General features: G+C 45.6%; 1 protein-coding gene across 1 annotated transcript in view; it reads right to left on the reverse strand.

The window, feature by feature from the left end:
• LOC126412164 (feline leukemia virus subgroup C receptor-related protein 2) overlaps nucleotides 1-27,476 on the reverse strand; it is a 755,677-nt gene that overhangs the window by 55,624 nt on the left and 672,577 nt on the right. The window contains exon 6 of the mRNA XM_050081631.1: nucleotides 26,489-26,599. Coding sequence (XP_049937588.1) covers nucleotides 26,489-26,599 — 111 coding nt within the window. The remainder of the gene's footprint in view (nucleotides 1-26,488; nucleotides 26,600-27,476) is intronic.

Below are 27,476 nucleotides of genomic sequence, written 5' to 3' on the forward strand. Positions count from 1 at the left end.
GGTTTCTGAAGAAATCGATTTGTTGGTTTTTACTCCTATTATTTTCTGTAATAAACTTAGAAATCGAATAAAGGTTGAAAATTTTTGACCTACTTCAAGATACAGACTTAAAATATTAAATTAAATAGGCAAATAAAAGAAAACTTAGTTTGTCCACCGTTCACTACTTTTCTCGAAAGGAGGGAAGTGATTGAAGACTACGAAAAATCACCCTATTCTATTGGTTCTAACATTTGAAACTCTGCTCAAAATTCATGTTGTAATCGGGTTCAAATGGCTCTGAGCGCTATGGGACTTAACTTCTGTTGTCATCAGTCCCCTAGACTTAGAGCTACTTAAACCTAACTAACCTAAGGACATCACACACATCCATGCCCGAGGCAGGATTCCAACCTGCAACTGTAGCAGCAGCGCGGTTCCGGACGGAAGCGCCTAGAACCGCTCGTCCACAACGGCCGGCTGTATTCGGGGACCATACTACTATTTGAGCATCACGAATAGTCAGTGCTTTATGGGGGGAAACTGAGGTTGAAAGACTCCTTCTTCCTGTTCATTTATCAGTTTTCAAGGGCTACAAGCAGACAGAGGCATAATATGTAAGCACAGGCATCAAAACAAATACTTAATGTTTTTATTGTATGCTATGAATGAATTCTTGTTAAAATTTCAATTTGTCAATGTTACCGTCATTTCCTTCCTGATATTATTCGTATTTCACAGAAATGGAAGAAAAATCTTTAATCTTTTAAAGCAAATGAAGCATTGCACTTGATGGCAACGTCACCTTCAGCAATACAACAGCTGTCCGGCGACAACAGCGAGAGAGACTACCGCATAGACCAGGTAGGGGCAAGTCTTGCACAGTGACCATACACGTGTGGCTTAGCCACGAGACAGGGTACTACGCTCATCAATGTCTGTGCAATGCTGTACCAGTTCTTATGCCATGTGTTTGTTGCTTGTTTCTGCCGATATTGTTATTAAAATAGCACTAATCACTTTTCCCATTTTCTACACTCCTGGAAATGGAAAAAAGAACACACTGACACCGGTGTGTCAGACCCACCATACTTGCTCCGGACACTGCGAGAGGGCTGTACAAGCAATGATCACACGCACGGCACAGCGGGCACACCAGGAACCGCGGTGTTGGCCGTCGAATGGCGCTAGCTGCGCAGCATTTGTGCACCGCCGCCGTCAGTGTCAGCCAGTTTGCCGTGGCATACGGAGCTCCATCGCAGTCTTTAACACTGGTAGCATGCCGCGACAGCGTGGACGTGAACCGTATGTGCAGTTGACGGACTTTGAGCGAGGGCGTATAGTGGGCATGCGGGAGGCCGGGTGGACGTACCGCCGAATTGCTCAACACGTGGGGCGTGAGGTCTCCACAGTACATCGATGTTGTCGCCAGTGGTCGGCGGAAGGTGCACGTGCCCGTCGACCTGGGACCGGACCGCAGCGACGCACGGATGCACGCCAAGACCGTAGGATCCTACGCAGTGCCGTAGGGGACCGCACCGCCACTTCCCAGCAAATTAGGGACACTGTTGCTCCTGGGGTATCGGCGAGGACCATTCGCAACCGTCTACATGAAGCTGGGCTACGGTCCCGCACACCCTTAGGCCGTCTTCCGCTCACGCCCCAACATCGTGCAGCCCGCCTCCAGTGGTGTCGCGACAGGCGTGAATGGAGGGACGAATGGAGACGTGTCGTCTTCAGCGATGAGAGTCGCTTCTGCCTTGGTGCCAATGATGGTCGTATGCGTGTTTGGCGCCGTGCAGGTGAGCGCCACAATCAGGACTGCATACGACCGAGGCACACAGGGCCAACACCCGGCATCATGGTGTGGGGAGCGATCTCCTACACTGGCCGTACACCACTGGTGATCGTCGAGGGGACACTGAATAGTGCACGGTACATCCAAACCGTCATCGAACCCATCGTTCTACCATTCCTAGACCGGCAAGGGAACTTGCTGTTCCAACAGGACAATGCACGTCCGCATGTATCCCGTGCCACCCAACGTGCTCTAGAATGTGTAAGTCAACTACCCTGGCCAGCAAGATCTCCGGATCTGTCCCCCATTGAGCATGTTTGAGACTGGATGAAGCGTCGTCTCACGCGGTCTGCGCGTTCAGCACGAACGCTGGTCCAACTGAGGCGCCAGGTGGAAATGGCATGGCAAGCCGTTCCACAGGACTACATCCAGCATCTCTACGATCGTCTCCATGGGAGAATAGCAGCCGGCATTGCTGCGAAAGGTGGATATACACTGTACTAGTGCCGACATTGTGCATGCTCTGTTGCCTGTGTCTATGTGCCTGTGGTTCTGTCAGTGTGATCATGTGATGTATCTGACCCCAGGAATGTGTCAATAAAGTTTCCCCTTCCTGGGACAATGAATTCACGGTGTTCTTATTTCAATTTCCAGGAGTGTATAATAACGCAATATTTCAAACCAATGCAAATTTTACAAACGAAAGTTACTCCTTTTTAAAAAAAGTTTAGGCTATTTAAAAACGAGCAATTTTAGCACCGCTGCTACAGCTAAGTGATATTTTGGATTTTTACTCGGTTATTAGCAGAAATAAAAAAACACCTGTTATAACCAACCGAGGTCAAGCAAATACCGAAAAATTCTGATTATTCAGAAGCAAATTACCGTTATCGGTTTTAGCTGGTTGGTTTTTCACCATACCTACTACAGAACGCAGTAAAGAGATGAGGACGCATTCCTCCGTCATTGGCTCTGAGCACTACGGGACTTAACTTCTGAGGTCATCAGTCCCCTAGACTTAGAGCTACTTAAACCTAACTATCCTAAGGACATCACACACATCCATGCCCGAGGCAGTATTCGAACCTGCGACCGTAGCGGTCGCGCGGTTCCAGACTGTAGCGCCTAGAACCGCTCGGGCACCCCTGCCAGCCCTCTGTTATTGTCCATGGATATAGCCTGTAATGATCATCTGTTAGCGTTGTTACTGTAAATCATATTCACGCTTCTGAGTAAATGCAGCTTATTCGTTAGTTCTAATGGAACTAAGTTGTGTTCTGAGAAGTTTGCGAAATGCTTTTACTTTATAGGTTTATCTTTGCAATTATCAGCGTAACAGACCCCTATCATACCTCACGGGAAATGGCGACTGGAAACATGCGCCGAGCCCGTGTCCTGTGTGCTGAAAAATATTCAGAACGTAGGGTACCAATTGTACAGTTATTCAGCCGACTTTTCCAGCGAGTAGCAGACTCTGAGTCCGTACCTCCAACAACGGTGCATTGTGTCAGACCTCGCACCATTCGGACTCCTGTTGTAGAGGGCCAATATTGGAACGACTGGAATGTGATCCTGGAACTGGAGTACGTAGAGTTTGGGCGTCAGTCATCCACTATACATAACGTGTACGGCGTGTCCAAGCCCTTCAGCCAGAAGAACAGCCTGCCGGAATGCACTTCTGCTAGTGGCTGTTGCAAGGATGTGGTGTCGATCTGCTTTTAATAACAAAGATAATGTTCACACACGAGGCCGCTTTCATGCGACATGGATTTTTCAGTTTCCATAAGCAACATGTGCGGGTTTATGCAAATCCACACGTAGTTGACGAACCAAAGGGATTAGCATCGATTTTCAATCATTGTATGGGCAAGCATTATAGACGATAAACTAATAGCACCTTAGGCATTACGAACCAGGTTGACTGGTACAAGATATTGTCAGTTACGAACAAACGAGTAGCTTGTTCTGCTACAGGAGATGTCATTCCAACAGCCGCTGGGGATGTACTTCATGCATGATGGCTGACCAGACCAATTTCTCTGGAATGTCCAAGAAAACCTCACACATCCATTTAATGGACAGGTGCAGTGCCTTGGCCAGCTCATTTCCCCTTGGATTTATGGTTTTGCAGACTTGAAATCTTCGATGTATGCACCTGATAAAGAAAAGACCTCCGGTCTAGATAGTATACCAGTGGGTTTTCTTTCAGAGTATGCTGATACAGTAGATGCACAGTTAGCAATCTTATGCAACCGCTCGCTCGACGAAAGATCCGTATCTAAAGACTGGAAAGTCGCACTGGTCACACCATCACTCAAGAAAGGCCTTAGGAGTAATCCACTGAATTACAGACCCATACCGCTAACGTCGATTTGGAGCAGGATTTTGAAACATATACTGTGTTCGAACATTACGAGTTACATCGAAGATAACGATTTATTGACGAATAGCCAATATGGATTCAGAAAATATCGTTCTTGACGTTCACAGCTACCTCTTTATTCACATTAAGTAATGAGTGCTATCGACAGGGATCTCAAATTGATTCCATATTTTTAGATTTCCAGAAGGTTTTTGACACCGTTCCACACAAGCGACTCCTAATCGGATTGCGGGTGCCTGCGGAGTATCGTCTCAGTTGTGCGAACAGACCCGCGATTTCCTGTCAGAAAGGTTGCAGTTCGTAGTAACTGACGAAAATTCGTTGAGTAAAACAGACCTGGAGTTCCCAAACGAAGTCTTATAGGCCTTCAGCTGTTCCTGACCCATATAGACGATGTACGAGACAATCTGAGAAGCCCTCTTAGATCCTTTGCACATGATGCTGTCGTTTACCGTCTCGTAAACTCATCTAATGATCAAAACCAATTGCAAAATGACTCGTACAATGTATTAGTATGGTACGAAAAGTGGGAATTGAGGCTAAATAATGGAAATCGTAAAGTTATCCACAAGAGTACTAAAAGAAATCCATTATATTTCGGTTGCGGCTTAAATCATAAAGTTCATCTAAATGCTTAGGGAATACAACTGCAAATAAATTAAATTGGACCGATCACAAAGATAATTTTGTGGTGATGACAAACCTAAGACTGCGTTCGCAGAACACTCAGAAGATGGAACAGTTGTACTAAAGAGACTGCTTACACTATTCTTGTCGTCCGTCTTTTGGAGTAATGATTGACGGTGTAGGATCCTTACCAGATAGGATTAACTGAGTACATCGAGAGAGTTCAAAGAAGGGCAACACTTTTGTACTATCGAGAAATAGGGGAGAGTGTGTCACGGACATGATACAGGATTTGGTGTGGACATCTTTAAACAATGGCGCTTTTCGTCGTTACAGGACCTTCTCATGAAATTTCAGTCGGCAACTTTCTCCTCTGAATGCGATGGTTGGTTGATTGGTTTGAGGTATGAAGGAACCAAACTACAGGGTCATCAGTCCATTTTTCTGACACAAACAATGTTCAGCGTAAAACAACATCCAAAGTACGTTTGGGAAAGTAAAAGGGGGAAAAGGAATGTCGAACCTCACCTAAAAAGAAAACGAATGGAAAGAACAAACAACGGGGAAAACGTACGCCACAAGCAAAAGGAGACGAAGGTATTAAAACCATAGAGCAGAAGGTCTGGGCTGGCTGATCACAAGAATAAAAGAGTATGAGGCGCCAACTCTGCAACGCACACGTGCATGGAATGGGCGAACACCAGGACAAGCAAATGCAAAGAAAGGGTGACAGAGTTAAAATGGAGGGAGAGTGGAGGCCTCGGAGAGAAGGCCAAACGTCCACGCTTAGATGATAAGGTAAAAACCCTCCTCACGAATAAAACGTGAAACTAAAGCTGCTGTTGAGGTAGTGTCACCAACCACCGAAGCTGGGAAAGAAAGTCCGCGGCAGAGCGGCTAAAAGTGGGCAGTTCAGTAAGAGGTGGACAACAGTCATTTATGAGCCACAGCGACACCGAGGTGGGTCCTTATGATGGAGGAGGTAACCGTATGTTAGCCACATATGGCCAATGCAGAGCTGGCAGAGAACCACAGACTCCCTGTGAGAGGCCCACGTGGAGGACCTCCACACATTCATTGTCTCCTTAATGCCACGCAGTTTATTGTACGTACCGAAATTGCGCTAATCTGTCTCCCAAAGCCGAAAAACCTTGCGGTGTAATAATGATCGCAGGTCAGTTGCAGGGATGCCGATCTCCAGAAGTGGTTTCCGTGTAGCCTGTTTGACCAGCCTGTCGGCAAGTTCATGTACTGGTATTCCGACGTGGCCTGGGGTCCACACAAACACCACGGAATGACTGGACCGTTCCAGGGCATAGATGGACTTCTGGATGGTCACTACCGAAGGATGGCGGAGGTAGCACTGGTCGATAGCTTGTAGGCTGCTAAAGGAGTCAGTACAGACCAGAAACGACTCGCCAAGGCGTAAGCGGATGCTCTCGAGAGCACGAGAAATGGCCGCCAGCTCTGCAGTGAAAACACTGCAGCCATCTAGCAAGGAATGTTGTTCAACATGCCCTCCATGAACACACGCGAAGCCAACGTGACCATCAATCATCGAGCCGTCGGTGTAAACCACTTCATGGCCCTGGTACATGTCTAGAAACGAGAGTGACAGTGGTGAGCTGCGGCGGTAACTGAGTCCTTAGGGCCATTCGAAAGGTCTAGGTGAAGCTTCGGCCTAGGCATACACCATGGAGGTGCATTGAATGGACCAGCAGTATAGGTGGTAAGGGCAAGGACTCCAGACAGAAGAGATAGGACGTGAACCGCAATATTAAGTCCTGACCTGGGGCGCTGATGCAGTAGATAAACCACCACGGGTGGGAAAAGTAGATGGTAATTTGGATTGGCAAACTATGAATGCGTGCAACATAACTGGCCAGCAGTTGTGCATGCCTAACCTTCAATGGAGCGACTCCAGCCTCCACCAGGACGCTGGTCACCGGACTCGTTCTAAAAGCTCCTATTGCCAGTCTAACGCCACAGTAGTGCACTGGGTCGAGTAAACGCAACCCCGGGCCATAAACCAGACTCCCGTAGTCAAGACGGGGTGGAACAAGGACTCTGTAGAGCTGCAGCAGCGTAGGGCGATCTGCACCCCAGTTGGGGTAGCTCAGGCAGCGGAGGTCATTGAGGTGCTGCCAGCACTTCCGCTTAAGGTGACGAAGGTGAGAAAGCCAAGTCAATTGGGCTTCGAAAACCAGTCCTAAGAATCGAAATGTCTCCACTAAAGTGAGTGTATCGTCATTAAGATAAATTTCTGGTTTTGGATGAACGGTACGACGTCGAGAGAAGTGCATGACACACGACTCTGCTGCTGAAAACTGGAAGCAGTGGGACGGAGCCCATGACTGCGCCGTGCGGATGACACCCTGTAGCCGCCTCTCACCTACACCAGTACTGTTGGAGCAATACGAGATGCAGAATCAAAAAAGATGGCAATCAGGTGCTGGCGTCTGGAAAACGCTGTTGGGATGGCAGACTCGAGGGACACAGTATTATTATCAGTGGTAGGGCGACCCTTGGTTGAAAGAGCCCTGTCAGAGTGTCAGTAGGTCACGTGACTCCAGGACTCAACCCAACCGCTGACACACCATACGTCCCAACAGCTTACAAAGAACGTTGGTGAGGCTGAAGGGCCGATAGCTATCCACATCAAGCGGGTTTTTACCGGGTTTGAGCACCAAAATGATGGTGCACTCCCGCCATTGGGATGGAAAGACGCCATCACAGCTGATCCAGTTGAAGATGACGAGGGGTTGTCGCAAGTAGTCGGACGATAGATGTTTAATCATCTGACTGTGGATCCGATCCGGCCCAGGAGCTGAGTTGGGGCAATGTGCAAGGGCGCTGAGGAGCTTCCAGTCTGTAAGTGGGGCGTTATAGGGTTCACTGTGGCATGTAGTGAACGAGAGGACTTCCATTTCTATCCCCTGTGGGTGCGAAAGGTTGGGGGGGGGGGGGGGGGTAATTCTCCGACGTAGGAGCTCGAGAACATTTTTCAGCAAAGTGCTCGGTAATCGCGTTTGCGTCGGTAGATAACACGTCATTGATGTTAATGGGAGGGACACTTGTTGGGGTCTGGTACCAAAAAACAGGTCTGATCTTCGTCCAGACTTGAGAAGGTGACGTATGACACCTAACAGTCGAGACGCACCTCTCCCAACACTCCTGTATCCATCTTTCTATAAGCTGGTGAACGCTGACACGGAGGCGTTTAAAAGCTGTTAGGTGCTCCAGGAAAGGGTGCCGCTTATGTCACTGTAGAGCCCGCCTACGCTCTTTAATGGCCTTAACAGTTTCGCTGGAGGCACCCTAAGGAACAAGGGATCGCGTTTTCCGCCGCAGAAACGATCGTTGTAGTGACCTGCTCAACCACCACATCGATGGCACCATGTTGGGGAGACTCAACGGTGACAGCAGCGGTGAAGGCTTCCCAATCTGCCTTGGTTAAAGCCCATCTGGGCAGGCGGCCGTGGGCGTGACGCCAGGGGAGCGACAGGAAGATGGGGAAGTGGTCACTACCACCCAAATTGTCGTGTGATCTGCAGTGGATAGATGGGAGAAGGCCAGGAATGCAAACAGAGATCAATGTCCGAATATGTGCCACACCGAAATGTGTGGGGACACCTGTATTGCGGAGGCAAAGGTCGAGGCGAGTGAGTAGGTCCTCAACATCTTTGCCACAGCCATTAACCTTGATTCCACCCGACAAAGGGTTATGGGCGTTAAAAGCACCAAGAAGGTGAAAAGGTGGGGGGAGTTGTGAAATGAGTGCAGCCAAAACATGGGGTGTCGCTTCACCATCTGGGGGTATATAGATGTTAAGATGGTAATTTCCTGCATTGTTCTCACCCTGACAGCCACAGCTTCTAAAGGTGTTTCAAGGGGCTCAGGTTCGCTACAGACAGAGGTAAGGCCGAAAATACATACTCCATTTTACAGTCTGTCATAGGCAGGATGGTTTTTATAGTACCCTCTGATAGCCATGAAGGGCGGGGTTCCGCATTGTGGGAAACCAGGTCTCTTGAAGGACAATGTAAAAATCTGGTATACTGCTTAAAAGTTGACGTAACTCAGTCAGATTGGAGGAAAAACCGCCGCAGTTCCACTGGAGAATGACGCTTTCTGTCGCCTGGAATGACATGGAGTGACCAAGGAGGCAAATTAGGCCGCAGAATGACCTGTCGCCACTGGTTGAGTGTTGGCATCCAGTTCCATGGCATCCAAGGTGTCAGCATGGTCTAGATCCTCAGGGGACGCCAGAACCTCCACCTTGTCCTCAAATACAGAGCTATAGGGGAGTGCTGGTGTAGGGGGCACTGGAGGAGGTTTCTGTTTCTTGGTGGACTACTACTTTTAGGAGGCCATTGCTTCTCTAGTGGGGGGGGGGGGGGAGGTGGGGGCCGATGTCCCAGCATTTCGGGGGAGTCATACTCCTAGAGTAGAAGCTATGAGGGCAACAGAAGAAGACATGCCACAGCCCAGAGGGGCTAGCCCTGAGGGTCCTCTGGAGTAACCTGCGATGATGTGTGTAACAGCGTCATCGATGGCGATGCCGTCGTGGCGGCAGCATAAGTAGTTTGCATGAGAACAGGGTTAAGGTTTCAAATTTGAGTTTAACCTCGTGCTAAGACAGCCTGTCCAGGCTCTTGTACTCCATAATTTTGCGCTCCTTTTGGAGTACTGGACAGCCTGGCGAGCAGGGAGAGTGATGCTGTCCACAGTTCAGACAGGGGGGAGGAAGCGCACATGGAGTATTTGGACGTAGCGAACGTCTGCAGTCTTTACATGTGGCGCTGGAAGGGCACTGGGAGGACATGTGCCCGAATTTCCAGCACTTAAAGCACCGAATAGGGGGAGGGACATAGGGTTTGACATCACATCAGTACACCATCATCTTTACCTTTTCAGGTAATGGCCAAGATGAAGGCACCGGTAGCAACACTATTGTCTTTGGCTTCCCTGTAAAAGTGCCAGACTAAATGAACACCCTGCCATTTTAAATTGGCACATAGCTCGTCATCGGACTGTAACAGGAGGTAGCGATGGAAAAATAATTCCCTGGACCATTTTGAGGCTTTTCTGGGGAGTGACCGAAACAAGAATATCATCCAGCTTGTCACAGGTGAGTAACGCTAGTGACTGGGTTGGGGATGGTGTCTAAATCAGAACCGACCCATTTCGCATTTTGGACAGCGCTGTCACTTCGCCAAACTTATCCTCCCGAAGCTCAACGAGAAACATAGTCTTCGTTTCCAGAAAGGAGTACCCATCAGTTCAGCTGCACACTAAGTAACGTGGCAAATACGGATCCTGTCTCTCTGAAGCTCTACGTTCCGCCCAAGGTGTGAGTGGAACGATTTAGGGTCATACCTGTTAGCACTGAAATCAACCTTTCCTTTCTTAGAGACCGCTGGAGCCATTCGGGCCCCAGCAAAAGACGACTTACTCCCCTTCATTGCGGGTCATCCGCCCGGATGTCACCCACTCCGGTCAGGGGCTCTCCCCACGGGGGCCACCCAGCCACAGTAAAGACCACTTGGTGTGATGGCCACTGCCGGGAGTCCTAATGCCCCAGGAAGAAAGGCATCTACTCCTTGGCATACGTGGGGAGTGTACAGGTCAGGCATCAGCAGTGCGATCCCTGTGTTGTCAGGGGGCTGCCACCAAATGGGTACATGATGGCCCCATCACAACGGACTGGCTGCCGTGCTGGATATTTGGCACAGAGAAATCCAGTAATATCATGGGGCGAAAGAGAGCAGGAGGCAACGGAAGAAGATGACGTGCCCCGGAAAGTGTCCTCACCCGAATAGTTGAATTGCAGCTGGAGATGCAAAGCTATGACGAGAAGCAGTTCGGGAGATCGAATCTCACAGAACTATGGAGAACTGGGCACCACGTAACCGACCTTCCCCACATGGGCCGCACTTCTGTAGAATTTGGAAAGTGGCACATCAAACCACGAAATGGGACCTGAACTTTAGTCGCCTCTTACGACAGGCAGGAATACGTTGGGGCTATTCTAAGCCCCAGACCCGCAGGGTGGGGGGTCTGAATGCGAAAATATTTTGTTGGCGCCCACCTACATAGGAATGTGAGATCATTGTAACAAAGAGAAATCAGAGCTCGTACGGAAAAATTCAAGTGTTCCCCTTTCCCACGCACTGTTCGAGAATGGAGCGGCAAAGAAACAGCTTGAAGGTGGATCGATAAACCTCTGCCAGGCACTTAATTGTGAACTGAAGAGTAACAATGTAGGTGTACATGAAGAAGCTCCATTAATAATGTACTATCACTAAAGGAAAGCGTCGTAAATGTCCGCCAGTGCATCGGTGACCATTCTGGAGTATTTTAGAGCTTGCGTGAGTCTCTAAGACCTGAGGCAGAAGCATAGCTTATTATGAATGGATATCCTATCGAACACTCTCGCAAGTACAGGTCGCAGTAATAGCAAGCAGATTACTTTAGAAGTTCTGATGTTTCCCAGTAACAGAATAATGTTTCGTCATTGTTTACTGCACTCTGTAGATCGTTCTAATAGCAAAGGGTTTGCGGTAGAAGGGAAGTTTTTCAGAATACTGAAGACAAATAAGTGCTTGTGCTCTTGAGGTATGCGTTTTAAATCCCATATTTACCGGTCACTCTTGTCTTGTTCGGGTCCATACTGCCCTCTATCGAAATAATGGAAATTTTTTAACACCCTGTGTACATTCCGTGTGCATCCTTGTTAACTGTACCGGTTGTATTCATGTAATAACACGAATTTTGTTTATTACTATAAAGCAATGTTAGTCCCTTCAAAATAATCCTCGTTAAGTATTATACCCTATGCCAACGCTTTTTCCAGTTCCTGAAACATTCTGGTGCTTTTTGGGATATCTTTTAGCTCTCTCAGCGATGCGTTTTTAATCTCACTTATGCTTGTAAAAAGATGGTCCTAAAAGATTTCCATCACTTTTCGAAACGGAAAAAAGTCGCACAGGGCCATGCCTGTCGAATGTCGAGGCTGCGGCATCATTACAGTATTGATTTGGGCCACAAATTCACGAAGAAGCAATGAAGTGTGGTGAGTAGGTCTGTTATCGTTCTGCAAAAACCGTGAATTGTTTCGCAACGAATTCGGGTCTATTTTCCGCATTGCTTCACGCAGACAGCGTTATTTATTTATTTTGACTTTGGGCAGCAAAGACCATACAGCCAACAATCTATATACAAGTTCCGCATTAACAGAATTGTAATGTACGCAGTTGAATGATAAAAAGATTTCGATGGATAAATATGTCCTAAAAAAATACATAAAAGACTAACACCAAGCAGCCAGCAGTAGTTACCACAGTACCAATTTAACACCAGCGCAATTTTCACAGGAGGACAATGAAGAGAGTGTAAAGTACAAAGATAAATTCGTTATACAAATTAAAAAAAATACAGAGTTCTAACCAGGGTTCGAACCGGTTCGGTTCCAAACGAAAATGACATACACTGCTGAATAACGGCACCGTTTACAAAGGTAAGTTCTTAATGCAAAATTAAAACACTAGTAGACGTTCTAGTTTCGAATCGCGCTGTTTCCATAAGAGGACAAGATCCACACATTTTATAGGTCAAAGCTGGGTATTTGCCTCTTTTATACAGTTAATGTATAGGGTACCTATATATATCGAACATTTGAAGTAAAGCAGTTGTTGGGAGAGGGGTAGCACCTCGTAACCAGTTTCTTGTTGAAGACTTCCTGTGGGACGGGGTACTTTGATACACGACAATATGACGTGGTTCAGACCCAGACCTCCATACTATCAGGAAGAGAGAACTTTCAACCGGTATATGTCGGAGGGGCAACACCCGTGTTCCAGCCTCATGCGGATGAGAGAGGTCACATTACGTCTACTAAGCTTCACAGAGGTGAACCATAGCCGAGAAGAGACGTTATATGCTGGCCAAGTTGGCACCCTCATAGCGCTGGGACGAGTGCCATGCACAATTCAGTTCATGATAAGCAGCTTCCTTGACCATCGAGTTGAAGCAAACGGCACTGAACTTGCAACTTATTCATCATGAGACCTTGTGGAAGGAACTCGTGGTTCGCCATGTCAATAAAATTGAAGAACATAGCGAAGGTGACCTTGGCCGCATTTAACGAGCTTTGTCCGTTATCCGTGATTCAGAATGCTTCCACTCTGACGATTGAGCCTTAGTTTCCACATGTATCGTTTACTGTTTGGGTAGTTCTGCATCGTCCTTGGCTTCATCTACAGGTCTCCCAGGAACTTGGATCTGCCGCTGTTTTCGTTCCATTTTCAACAATTTTTGGACGTAATTTCCCGTCACGTGTTTCAATCCCAAAACATCCGAAAAATTTCGTGACATGCGTCAACTGATTTACCAGCATCACCGGCGATTTCTCTAATTGTATTTCGGCAAGCTTTCGTAATCATTTGTTTCATTTTTTCGCACGATTTCATCGGTTGTGGTGTGCTGCGGTCTCCAGGGCACTCGTCGTCCTCACTGTCTTCACGACGTTCTTTGAAACGCTTATGTCGCGCTTAAAGCCTTGTTTTACTCATAGAAGACTCCCCAAAAGCAAATATTTAACATTTCTAGAAGTTTGCTGCACTGAATTACGTTCTTACAGGATAATTTAATACACTCCTGGAAATTGAAATAAGAACACCGTGAATTCATTGTCCCAGGAAGTGGAAACTTTATTGACACATTCCTGGGGTCAGATACATCACATGATCACACTGACAGAACCACAGGCATATAGACACAGGCAACAGAGCATGCACAATGTCGGCACTAGTACAGTGTATATCCACCTTTCGCAGCAATGCAGGCTGCTATTCTCCCATGGAGACGATCGTAGAGATGCTGGATGTAGTCCTGTGGAACGGCTTGCCATGCCATTTCCACCTGGCGCCAGCGTTCGTGCTGGACGTGCAGACCGCGTGAGACGACGCTTCATCCAGTCCCAAACATGCTCAATGGGGGACAGATCCGGAAATCTTGCTGGCCAGGGTAGTTGACTTACACCTTCTAGAGCACGTTGGGTGGCACGGCATACATGCGGACGTGCATTGTCCTGTTGGAACAGCAAGTTCCCTTGCCGGCCTAGGAATGGTAGAACGATGGGTTCGATGACGGTTTGGATGTACCGTGCACTATTCAGTGTCCCCTCGACGATCACCAGTGGTGTACGGCCAGCCAGTGTAGGAGATCGCTCCCCACACCATGATGCCGGGTGTTGGCCCTGTGTGCCTCGGTCGTATGCAGTCCTGATTGTGGCGCTCACCTGCACGGCGCCAAACACGCATACGACCATCATTGGCACCAAGGCAGAAGCGACTCTTATCGCTGAAGACGACACGTCTCCATTCGTCCCTCCATTCACGCCTGTCGCGACACCACTGGAGGCGGGCTGCACGATGTTGGGGCGTGAGCGGAAGACGGCCTAAGGGTGTGCGGGACCGTAGCCCAGCTTCATGTAGACGGTTGCGAATGGTCCTCGCCGATACCCCAGGAGCAACAGTGTCCCTAATTTGCTGGGAAGTGGCGGTGCGGTCCCCTACGGCACTGCGTAGGATCCTACGGTCTTGGCGTGCATCCGTGCGTCGCTGCGGTCCGGTCCCAGGTCGACGGGCACGTGCACCTTCCGCCGACCACTGGCGACAACATCGATGTACTGTGGAGACCTCACGCCCCACGTGTTGAGCAATTCTGCGGTACGTCCACCCGGCCTCCCGCATGCCCACTATACGCCCTCGCTCAAAGTCCGTCAACTGCACATACGGTTCACGTCCACGCTGTCGCGGCATGCTACCAGTGTTAAAGACTGCGATGGAGCTCCGTATGCCACGGCAAACTGGCTGACACTGACGGCGGCGGTGCACAAATGCTGCGCAGCTAGCGCCATTCGACGGCCAACACCGCGGTTCCTGGTGTGTCCGCTGTGCCGTGCGTGTGATCATTGCTTGTACAGCCCTCTCGCAGTGTCCGGAGCAAGTATGGTGGGTCTGACACACCGGTGTCAATGTGTTCTATTTTCCATTTCCAGGAGTGTACGTATACAAAATAATTATTCGCAGATGCTAGAAACACATACGTAACTCTTTTTACAGATGATGACGCACTAAACATACCATGTGGCTAACACTGTACAGATAATTTTGAGGCTTGTTTACCAACGCGACAACGAAAAAATGACGAGAATGCGATTAATACGAGATGTTCAGTAACAAAATTCCCATTACTCTTTTAATACACTACTTATTCTGCATTAACATTTTTTTTTACGTGACTGTATGCAATACGTTAGTCGTGTTATTACTTGTTATCAGCCCGCTGATTGTGTGAGACCGTGCAGCGGTCGAAGTGCGCAGTGCCATGAGCGCTTTCGACCGCCATATCAGTTCAACGCCGACGTGCCATTACAAAAAGTGCGGACACTCCTGTGCAAGTTTTGAGAAATGGACATTACGAAGTTCGCTAGATTTCAGAGCTGCTTATGAACCGTCATGACGTGCAGAAATCTCATCAGCAGCGACGAGCATTCCAGGTTTGCGAAATGCCGACAGTCTCCAAACATGGTTCTTATCCTGCCTTTAAAAATGACTAGCTTTCTTGATTTTTTTAATGCTCGGAATGCTGTTTCACCTTTCTTCTTCTTCAGCGTGTCTTCACCTGAATGTGTCAGATGTTAGTGGAGACTGATTCCGAAGAATCGCTTCCTTCATCAGCAGAGGCAATTTCTGAAAAATTGAAGTTCTTTTATGAATGACTAGCACCCGCTACTTCGTTCGCATAGACCGTATGTCCTGCATGGATTTTTGTTTTTATTTAATCGAATTATTATGTTGTTCACAAATTGCAACACCTTATAAGCTTTTCACGTTAATTTAGGCCATGTAGGCATGATATTTATGGAATTTACCTCTGATCAAAAAGCGATTCTGGTAGCCGGAGCCCAAAATTTTTGTTAATCGTGTCTTTTGCGTTCTTGTGGAGGTATTTTCATAGCAACTTGCATCCTGTAACAAATATTTCTTTATATACAACCGAGAAGTGAAACACCAATTTTCATAAATTTAGATTTAAAATTTTTTTAAGGTAACAATATATTTTCTTTAAAATTTTCATCCCCTATTTCACTCCTTTAGGGGTTGAATTTCCAGAAACACTGAAACAATTTTTTTGTTTCTAATTGAGAAGTCAAATGATAATTGTCGTACATAAAGCCTTAAAAATCCTTTAGTAGTTCTTTAGTAATTATTTATTTAAAATACTTTCAACTACTATTTTATCCCCTTAGTGATTGAACTTCAAAAAATGCTCAAGCACGATTTTTTTTAATTTCTGACGGAGAACCGAATATCAATTTCGTAGTTCTAGCTTCAGAATTCCCTTATTAGCGACGTACTTTCGAAAAGCCTTTCATCCCCTTTTTCACCCCCTTGAGAAGTGAAATCTCGGGCAATCCCTTCTAGGCGGGGCCCACAGTGTAAGATCCACAACTAGAAATTTCAAGTTTCTAACCTCAGCAATTTGGTATGGGCGATGATGATGATGATGATGAAGAATTGGGTTGAAGGGGCGCTCGATATCACGGTCATCAGCACCCTGACGAAAGTTAACATGAAATCTCATGGGGGGGGGGGGGGGGGGGGGACGAAGGCCGTCCCCACATGCAGAGCAGTTTATAACGCACTAAAATCTGCCGCCCTTCCCCACCAGTTTAGGGATGAGGCCTGATAGTTCACAAAATTTCACCACTCTGTTAACACTGGTATCGGTATCTGAGAGGACAGTGGGCAGATCTCCAGCGAGACCAAGGGCTGTCCTAATATCAGTATACAGGACACACTTAGCCACAATATGTTGAACTGAAAGCGGCACGCCACAAACTTCACAGAAAGGTGGATCCTCCCCCCGGAGGAGGAAGCCAGATGTGAAAGGGCTATGCCCAATGAGCAGTCTGGTAAGGAAAACCTCCTTCCAGCGGCGAGGCTGATACGAAGTCCGCCAAGCCTTGTGGTCGGTTTGAGCGACCGCAGTTTGTTGTCCGACACCTGCAACCATTCAGTCTCCCACTGACGCTTGACGCATCTGTCAGAAAATGAGATAATGGCGGGCAACGAGATGGGACACTGATGGACAGCACCATCCCCACATGCTTCCTTGGCAGCTTTATCAGCCATGTCATTACCCTGTATCCCAACGAGGCCAGCTATCCAGCAAAACATCACCTCCTTGCCACGGCGTTGGAGCCGCTGTAAACAATGGATGAGCTGAATCAGCGGGTCTACCGGAGCGATGATGAGCCAGTCAATCTGTCAGGACAGTTCCTTTGATATATATATATGAGAGTAGACTTGCGATTCGCTCATGATGACTCTTTGGCCTCACGATCTGTAATTACTAATGCAGTGCCCACATGGAAGAGACTGGCGATCTGAAATTCAAACAGAGTGTGATAGTTGATTATAATGTAAGGGACGATCCAAAAGTTTCCCATCGAAGGCCGTACGGTCCAGAATCGTTAGGCAAAATCGCCGTGAGCATTGACGCAATTATCCCGCCGACGCACCGTTTGGTAAAACATGGTGTTCTGCTGCGTGAAGAGGTCAGTAACTGCCTACTGCAGGAATCTTCGACCTCTCAAGGCATCTTAAAAGAGTCTCAGTGAGTAATAATATCGTGGGAAGAGGTCAGAATTACAGGGCGAGAGCTCGAGTATCACCCATTTCAGTTCGTGTAACTTCTGTGTTACGACATTTGTGATAAGGGGACGTGCGTCATTGTAAAGCACCATCCGCGCAACATTCCACAGCGGTCGCGCACAACGGTCTTTTGTGACAGACTTGCTGGTGGATGTCTACCGATGTTTGTCCTTCGGCAGCCAAGAAAATACTAAAAGCACGTTGGTCCTGTTTCGAAACATTCGGTAATAATGTCACTATGGTTCCCGCTTCCGCATTTACCGCCCGCTCGTTGGAAAGACAGGAATCTCACACCGATTCCTTTCTTACATGCCTGTGCTTATGTACCCACATGGGAGTCACGCTACGTTGCATGCAAGCTTCACCAACGTCCTGAAACTGTAACTTTTTGATCGCCCATTATAAATCAGCAGGACTAGTTGACCAAAGTGGTAAGTACGAGGAAATCTTGTTAGTGATACAGAAAATTATTTTTCCATACTTCGGATATGACTATGGATGGCTGTGCGGGTAGGTGATGCGGTAAAGCAAATACTCGTGTGTAAGCCGACCAGAGCCGGATGATGAATAATTGTATCGACGACACGAGGCATAGGGAAACCGGCTGGCATAAGCGGCCTTGACAAGGAGCAGATTTTTAGTGTGCAGCGCGAAGGAACGGGCACCTCGGAAACAGTGAGTTGACTGAGTGCTGGAGTCGCGAACACCTGTGGAAAGTGGCTGAAGGATATGGAACCACGAGTAAGCAGCAACGTGTTGGACATCCATGCTTCAACGTAGAACTTGTAGGTTGGAGGCTTACCTGCCCTGAAAGGCAGGGTAAAGGACTCTCTCTCCCCTATCTTGACTGCAGTGCTAAAGCAGGCACTGGTTGTTCTAAGCGCACCGTCCAGTGTACATATTTGTACATGGGGCTCTGCAGTAGACAGCTCATGTATGTTCCCATATCGACCGAACGACACAGTCAGTTATGATTACAGTGGGCACTAGACCACGGAGGTTGGACCGTGGTTCGCTGTAAATGTGTCGCCTGGTCGGATGAATGACTTTCCTTGTTACCCCAGGCCGATGTTCATGCCTGGATATGCCGTCATCCACGCAGATGACTGCTTGAAACAAGCACATCGTCACGCCACGAACGCGAGCCATTGGCAGCATTACGCTGTTGGGTACATTCACCTAGGTTTCCATGGAATCTGTGGTAGTAATCGAAGGCACCATGACAGCTGTGGGCTACGTAGATGTGATTGCTGACCACATGCATCCCTTCATGGGCGATGTCTTCCCCAAGCCGCCCGAAGTGGCCGTGCGCTTCAAGGCGCTGCAGTCTGGAACCGCGAGACCGCTACGGTCGCAGGTTCGAATCCCGCCTCGGGCATGGATGTTAATTAGGTTTAACTAGTTCTAAGTTCTAGGGGACTAATGACCTCAGAAGTTGAGTCCCATAGTGCTCAGAGCCATTTGAAGCATTTTTTTTTTTTTTGTCTTCCCCAATGGCTACGGCATCTTTAAACAGAATCCAATGGAGACATCTGGAACGTTATAGGACATCAGCTCCGGGCCCATAAATAGGTGGCCTGTGATTTACGGGAATTGTGTGACCTGTGCAGAGACATCTAGCGATCCATAGTTGCGCAAACTTACGAAGACTTCTCGGAACCACGCCACGCTGAATCGCTCTTGTACTGCGTTCCAAAGTTCTACCAACAAGCTGTTAAGCCAGTGGTTACTCTGTTTTAGCTCGTCTGGGTCCACCTGAAATGAATGTAAATAGTGTCAAAATAGAGGTAAATACTTTCCCGCTTCAGCCTCTATAAGTTCATGAAGGTAAGTGGTGGTGCTATATATAGCTTTGTAAATGGCGTCTGTAACGGAGGCACGTTCCAAGGAGAGAGCTGTAACTCAGTTTCTTTTGGTGCAAAACCACAACATTACAGATATTCATAGGAGCTTACAGAATGTTTACGGAGATATGGCAGTGAACAAAAGCACAGTGAGTCGTTGGAAGAGGTGTCTGTCATCATTGCAACAAGGTCGTGCAAACCAGTCTCCCGCGTGCCGGCCAGCCACACGTAGCTGTGACACTCGTATTGTGTCCTTCGCCACAGAAATGCAAGCGAACTTCACCTTCTCCATGACAACGCAAAGCCTCATACTAGTCTGCGCGCCCCACAGGAGCTCACAAAACTTCAATGGACTGTTTTCCTCATCCAACCTACAGCCCGAACCTCGCACTTAACGACTTGCATCTGTTTGGCCCAATGAACGCTGCGCTTTGCGGGAAGTAGTACTTGGGTGATGGGAAGATTATTGGTGGAGGTAATGTTGAAAAATAGGGTTTTGTAGTCAAAAGAGTAGGAAATAATATGGTGTATTGAAATCCGGGATAAAAACAACCGGCTTTCAGAAAGAAATGTGTTGATTTACTTGTTGAAGGTCCACCGTAAAACGCTTACAAATAGGGTGCGCATTGGAAGTATCCAGCTCCAAAAGCACGGCCACCGAATATGGTATGTAGCAGTCAGAGGGTTAAGTAAATTCGAATTCACTGTTTGTACACTATAAAAGAAGTACTGTGGAAGCTGTTACGAAAAATATACGTTGAACAAGTAATTACTGCAATTCTGTAAAGAAGTTATCTTTTCCTGATGGGAAAATACCATTAAATTTTGAATGTTATCTTTCGCCATTAGACAGGTATGCCTCGCTTGTTCTCTTGAGTTCACAAGTCTCTACGTACCAATTGAAGAAAAAATAAAGAAATTGAATATGCTCCTACTTAAAAGACTCTCACTGAAAATAGGGATACCAGCTGCCTCATTTTACCTTCCTCAGCACCTTTCAAACTTTTCCCAAAACTCTTGGTAACCGAACATATTCGTGCTCTTTTTGCATGCAACTCACCTCAGACTACCACAAGTTCTCCTCACTGTAACTCGCTCACAACCAATAGTCCAACACCGTGAGTTACTCATACTCTTTCACTTCCACCTGCCCATTCTTACACGCTCATTCAGCACAACTCATTGTCATTATGTGTGTCTCTCCAACTGCCACTTCTCCCGTCCCACAGACACGGTGTCCTTCGCTCTGTCCTACTATTACTACTACTGCTATTATTCTCATTTTCACTGTCTCTGTCTGTCTCTCTCTCTCTCTCTCTCTCTCTCTCTCTCTCTCTCACACACACACACACACACACACACACACACACACACACACACACACACACACACACACTCTGCTAGTATCCCATTAATACCTTACAGCTGCTTCTTGTTATGCCAGAGCCAAGGTAGCCCCTGAGGGCCGGCAACCTATATTACACCACAGAAGACAGAGTTGTCTATGTCCAAGGCGTGCCAGAAGACCATGGTAAACACCGGCTATTTACATACAAGATAATGGAAACAGACATTCCGAGCACTACTTCCTGCAGGGAGAGCTCGAGCCATGGTCTGCAGGAAGTATCACTACGCCAAAACGTGATTGGCTGGAGACAGCTATTTAGGAGCTAGAACCAGCCCCTAAGTTCAGTTCACTACGGATGCCAGTCTCGTGGACTTCGACCGCTGAAGATTACGTCTTCGTCTCTCAGTTGGACTCTTACTAGTGTGTGCATGGAAAATTAGCAAGTGAACTTCTGTTTGCCTGAATTAGGAAACTTTTACTGGCATCATTATCTTTATCTTTCTTTTGTTGTTCAGTCATCAACCTTGTAAACGTACATAAATAAAAGTTGTGTTTGTGAAAACTCGCGAATTGTCAGTCACTACGTTTCTGTCTCTCCTCACTGTCACTACCTCTCTCCTTCTCGTTGTCTTTGTGATAGATTGTCTCTCATTATAACTGACTCCCACTCACTTCTATTTCCTCCTCCTCTTTATTCCTTTCACTGTTCTAGAACTGTCAACTATGTTCCTCTGCCCCTGTGTCCTCCTCTTTCTCTCACACTGCCATTGTGGCCTTTGCTCTATGTATACGACAACTATCTACTATCTTCCAGTATTTATTACTTTCCCGTTTCATTCCGACTGCCACTGTGTCCTCCTCTCTCAGAATAAACAAGGGCGAACATGTTCGCATGTCAAAATTCTGGGGAAAATTTTTTAAAGGCGCTGAGAAAGGTAGAATGAGGTAAATACCACACCACTTTCAGTCAGAGTCTTTTAAACCCGAGCATAATCGCATTTTTTGTGCTCCGATAAGAGCATTTTTTCACTGGTGTCTCTTTTCCCTGCCGCAGCAGGGCATGTTACTCATATGAAAAAAAACTTTATGGGTCAGTAAAATTTTCATAGTTTACTTATGTGAAATTGAAATAAAGCAAAAATCATTTTACGAGTCAGATCGGCTTTTACGTGCACAGATATTTTGCGTATGCTTGAATACTACGACATAGGGTTTCCAGAACCCTTGTGATGATAATGGAGACACTTTTCAGCATATTTCTCTGTGCTACGCCTCTTTATAAACAACATTTCTGCGTCACACCGGATTTTACGTGCGTATTTTACGTGTACAAGAAAAGTAAATTTGAATCTCTGTATCTAGGAAACAGATGAAGATATAAAGAAAATTTTCCAGGTTGTTCGAGAACGGTATCTTAGGTATATACCGTCAAAATTTCAGCCATGTTCTGTACATAGCCATCTTGGAATGCGCGACTCGCTTTTGGTAGGAAAAAATGGTAAAAAGAAAACACTTTTTTGGGATTTTCTAAGGAATCGCCTACGAACTAATGGTGCCTCTATAAGCCGCTCAAGACCCATCGTAGACCACATCAAATGAAAGAAGAACCAATCGATTTGCTCGATTTGCCTAAAGAGGAGGAAGTGTCAAATATTCATACTTAGACCCTATACTGTACGGTACTGTATTGTAGGATAGTGACACTAAGACTATCCTTATTTTGGGAAAACAAATGGTCCCTAGCCCAAGGGCTATCCAAAACACTTGGCCCTATCTTTCTATCACCTATAGAACCCGAGGTATTAGTGAGGGAAGAATCTCGTTTTTGTACGAGGGGTTTTGGAACGTATTAGGTTGCGTACGCTGTCGTATACGTACCCCTTCACTAAGAAGTAGAAACCGATTATGATAGTGTTTGTGTGATCCGATACTGATAAAAGAATTTTGCTACACGACAGTCACTGTACGCCGAATCTGTGAAAGTGGCTTGATCGGGCACAGCACAACTCCTTGTTCCGCATTGCAGGAGATGACAATGGTGGCGCCCACTCAACAGACACTGCAGTGGTTAGCTAGCAGCGTATGCGTTCGTGTTTCCTCGTGAGACCATCAGGTACAAACAGGAATGGTTAATCTAACACTGACACTTAAACACACGTCCAGAAGGCGAAATACTGCAGCAGGATGCATCGCATAAGTAGACATGAAAGTGGTCCCAGGGCATCACGAATCCAGTCATACTTTTAACTCAAAGATGAGACTGACTAGTTTCATTTCTTGACCAGTTTGACGAACATGATAGTGCAGGGTCCGCAACTGCAGTAACTGCTTGGAAGCAAGTAACGACGCCAGTTGCAACTTTATTTTCTAGATAGATTTTACTTTATAATTAGAAAATAAAATTGCAACTGGCGTCGTTATTTCCTTCTGAGAGACTAGTTCCAACCATATGTCTCTCTGCAGTGACAGATGAAGACCGCAAAGTAAACAAGCTCAAAATTTAAAGAGAAGTAAAAATGAGGTATTTTGAATACAATGTTCTCCTTCATGCCAACCAATCTCGGTCTTGCGGAAACCAACTAGAGTTAGTCTCACATGCGAGCCTGAAAGCCATGGATAAAGGGAATCATGTAGCTGCAGTGTTTCTTGAGTTCCAATAAGTTTTTGACTCGCCATCACTCCGACGCCTCGCAATGAAACCACGTTCATGTGGAGTATTAAGCAAACGTTGGTGATTGCACTGAGGATTTCTTGGTAGGGGGGGACGCAGATTGCTAACCTGGGATGAGGAGCACCGACAAAATGAGAAGTGCGCCAGGGAAGGGTGTTCGGATTCTTGCTATTCGCATTGGGTAATAACGACCTTGCAAGACAGTATCAGCAGTAATCTGAGACGTTTTGCAGTACTGTTTGAGAAGAGCTGCACAGATATTCAGTGAAATCCTTATAAGGTTTCAGAATGGAGTAAAGAATGGCAATTTGTTTTAAATGTCAGAAATAAAATATTTAGCACTTAAAAAATGAAGAAGAAAAAAATGAAATGTTATGTCCTTTGACTCACCGTTGGAATCAGTCAGCTCATACAGATACTTAGGTGTAACAGTTAATATAGATATGAATTAGAAAGATTTCATATGCTCATATGGAGTTAGTGAAAGTCTTTGGTTCATTTGTAGGATGCTCTGATAGTGGAAGGAGATTGCTTACAAAACACTGGTGTGGTCCATTCTCGAATACTGTTGAAGTGTGTGGGACCTGTAGCAAGTAGGACTATCAGCGACTTTGATCGTATACAAGGAAGGACTCCGTGAATGGGCGCAGGTTTGTGTGACTCGTGGAACAAGCGTCATGGGTATGTTAAAGAACCTGAACTGGCAGATACGAAGACTGACGTCCATTATCTCGCAAAAACCTACTTATAAAGATTCAGGAACCAGTATTGAATGAGGAGTCTAGGAATATACTTCTGCCCCCTATGTGGCACTCCCGTAGGTATGGCGAAGACGATGTTAGACGAACTGCAAAGCTCCATATGCAAATGTAACTGGAAGGAAACATAACATCAGAAAGTACCCTTTGCCATACACTTCGCAGTGATTTGGAGAGTACATGGAAGTCCCTGAAAATGGAGAACAAGCTCCTACTGTACGAGTACGAATGACAACTAGATCGCGTCTCTCGTCAAAGGGACCATCCCAGCATTCGTCTTGAAGTCCAAGCATTCTGTGACGACCAAATGTTAAATTTGCTAAAATTATTACCTGGAGACAAAGTATAAGCGTATAGGAAATCAAATTTTAAATATAGTTTCCTTTTCTTGAAATTCGATCCAAGATAGCCAAAAATATCTGCGATGTTTCAGAAGTCTGCTTTCCTTAAAGGAGTGAAAAACTACAGCTCCGATCGATACACGTTCAAGAGAATGTTTTCGGGTTTAAAAAGATTTGTCGATTCCTTTTACAAGTATCGATAGCTTTCTTACTGTTCGAGATATATCTAAAAATCGTTAAAAGCTGGTTTCCCTACAGCTCTTTAAAATTCATGTTCCCATATATGCTCTTTACTGTATCGCTCGCGGCTAACCAAAAATGTTCTTATTTGAAAAATTAAAAAAAATTAATTATTTTTTAGATGTATCGACTTTTCGACGGAAAACTTTCCCTCGATAACTGGCTAGATCTTCTCTGCGGATGGCCCTACAGAAACAGTTTTATGGTATTTTCTTCGCAAAGAGTTGTCTACCATACTATCAAATAATTCTTACGATTTTATTAACTGTACGGATCAAAAAATGATTTCGAGGAACTCAAAATTTCGTCGCGCGTCTATTTTAACTAACTAAATGGCTCTGAGCACTATGGGACTTAACTTCTGAGGTCATAGTCCCCTAGAACTTAGAACTACTTAAACCTAACTAACCTAAGGACATCACACACCTCCATGACCGAGGCAGGATTCGAACCTGCGTTTTAACTAACTATCTCAATTTCTATTATATGAAAATAACTTTTAAAGAAAGCAATTGCTAACATTTTTTCTATAATTTAAAAAGAATATTTTTTCTACGGTGTTCTGGAGCAGATATAACCCTTTTTTTTAAAAAAAATCCAGTAGACACAATTAACTTTTTACAGCCTTAAAAGAACGAAGTTAGCTGCACTGCAGAAGTTCGAACAAATCCTTTTTTTCTTTTTTTTTTTTAAGTTCGTGGCAAAATGTCAGCGGTTTCTTTCTTTGAAAGTTATTTTCATAAGATAAAAATTGGGATACTTAGCTCAAAAAGCAAGTGAAATGAGGGTCAAGTTGTTGGAAGCCATTTTTGGATCCTTACAATTAATAATATCGTAACAAGTATTTAATAGAGTGGTAGCAAAACACGTTTTGAAGGAAAAAAAGCCTAAAACCGTTACTGAAAGGCATTCTGCTGAGAAGAAATAGCCAATTATCGAGAGCACCTTCTTTCCGAAAAATCGGTATGTCAAAAAATAATTCACATTTTGGAAATATTTCAAACAAGAACTTCGTCTTACCGCGGAGTATACGTACTATAAATGCAAGTATGGGAACGTGGATGTTAACGAGTTATAGAGAACTCAGTTATAACGGTTTTTCGATCATCTGGGAGCGTTAGAAACGAATCGATACTTATAAAAAAGCAATCGATAGGTCTTTTTAAGCCCGACAGCTTTGTCTTCAACATTTTCCGATCCGAGCTAAGTTTTTTACTCATTTACGAAAAACTATTGTTTGAAACTTTGCGGACATTTTTCAGCAATTTGGTCATCTTGGATCGTGTTTCAACTTTTAAGTCACTTTCAACCAGGTGTCCGGATATATTTTGTCAAATAGTGCAGGTTACATTATCGCCGGTTGCTAACATGGTCTGGAGGTTGCTTGGGAACTGACGACCAATTTCGCTCAATTTTTTTTGTTTTCGAGGAATAATTTTTTGCAGTCATTCTCCAAAATGCTTGGACTATTAAGCGATTTAGTGAAGTCACTGAAGCCTAAATCTGTATCCTGGACGGAGGTTCGGACACTTTTTCTCTCTAATGCGAGTCCTTCGTAATGGCCATCAGTCATCTAGCTTGGTGAATGTGAAGAGACCGGTGTACAGTCATTCCTCGAGCTCGTGATGAAAGTACTGTTACGAGCATGCAGTATGAACGTAATGGCAAACTACATATAAAGGCATAAGGATAAATTGTCAGCAGCGCTATGCGATCTTTGCTGCACAAAAATCTGACGAGGCGACGAGACAGCGGTATCGGTGTTGTGACTCACCCGAGGAAGATGATGGTGAAGTAGACGACTTCGATGTAGCCGCAGTTGAGGGTGAAGGTGTAGATGACGAGGCCCACCAGAGACATGAAGTAGATGGCCAGCGTCACCTCTCTGGAACGGACAGACGACACACAGGTTGTAGCACACGTACTGTCAAGTAGCAGGCGACAGATATCATTGTACGTTACTGTTTGGAAGAATGCAGACAGGAAGCTAGCACCTTAAATTTAGACATAGGTGATTATCATCAAAAAAAAAAAAAAGCCAGTATCAATATCACAATGTTACCGCATGGTAGTTCTACAACAGTATTCAGAAAAGCTGCTCAGTATACAGAATGTAATAAAGTGATACCGACAAAATTCTTTTTAAATGTATTGTCTTTCTGAACTTGTCCATAGAGCCATCTCAACACAGGAAATATTATATTACCATTTATTTCGACAATTAACGGTAGACATTAGTTTAAGTCGTAGTCTGGGACGAAGTTACACAGGCTTAACGAAGGTCTGATTCGACATAAAACAAGTTTCACAGTCAGCGTATACTAAAACGAGTAAACAAGACGAAAACGCAAAACAATATACACACTGGTAATATGCTACTAAAATCTTACTGACAGGAAATGATAAATCGCCGTTCGTACAGATTTTGTCTATTCCCAGTTCAGTCCATATTAATATGTGTCTAAATTAACAATAAAATGTTCTTTATGTATCTTGTACGTATTGTTTCAAAAGCTGTGGAAGAGAACTGAATATTTCTGCAGATCTGTAAGTACCGTCTTGAAAGAATATGAGAGCGGTTTAGAAGAATCAGATCTGTCTATTACAAACAATGGAAAATCCGGGTTGGATTGTATCAATATTATGAAAAGGACAGGTCCTGCTCATCCTATAGCGGAGAAGCTGAATCGCAGACAGGCACAACAAAAAAGACTGTCGGAGCTTTCGGCCAACAAGTCCTACGTCGAAAATAAACAACATAC

Source organism: Schistocerca serialis, chromosome 7 (genome assembly GCF_023864345.2).
Source record: "Schistocerca serialis cubense isolate TAMUIC-IGC-003099 chromosome 7, iqSchSeri2.2, whole genome shotgun sequence".
Taxonomy (NCBI): Eukaryota; Metazoa; Arthropoda; class Insecta; order Orthoptera; family Acrididae; genus Schistocerca; species Schistocerca serialis.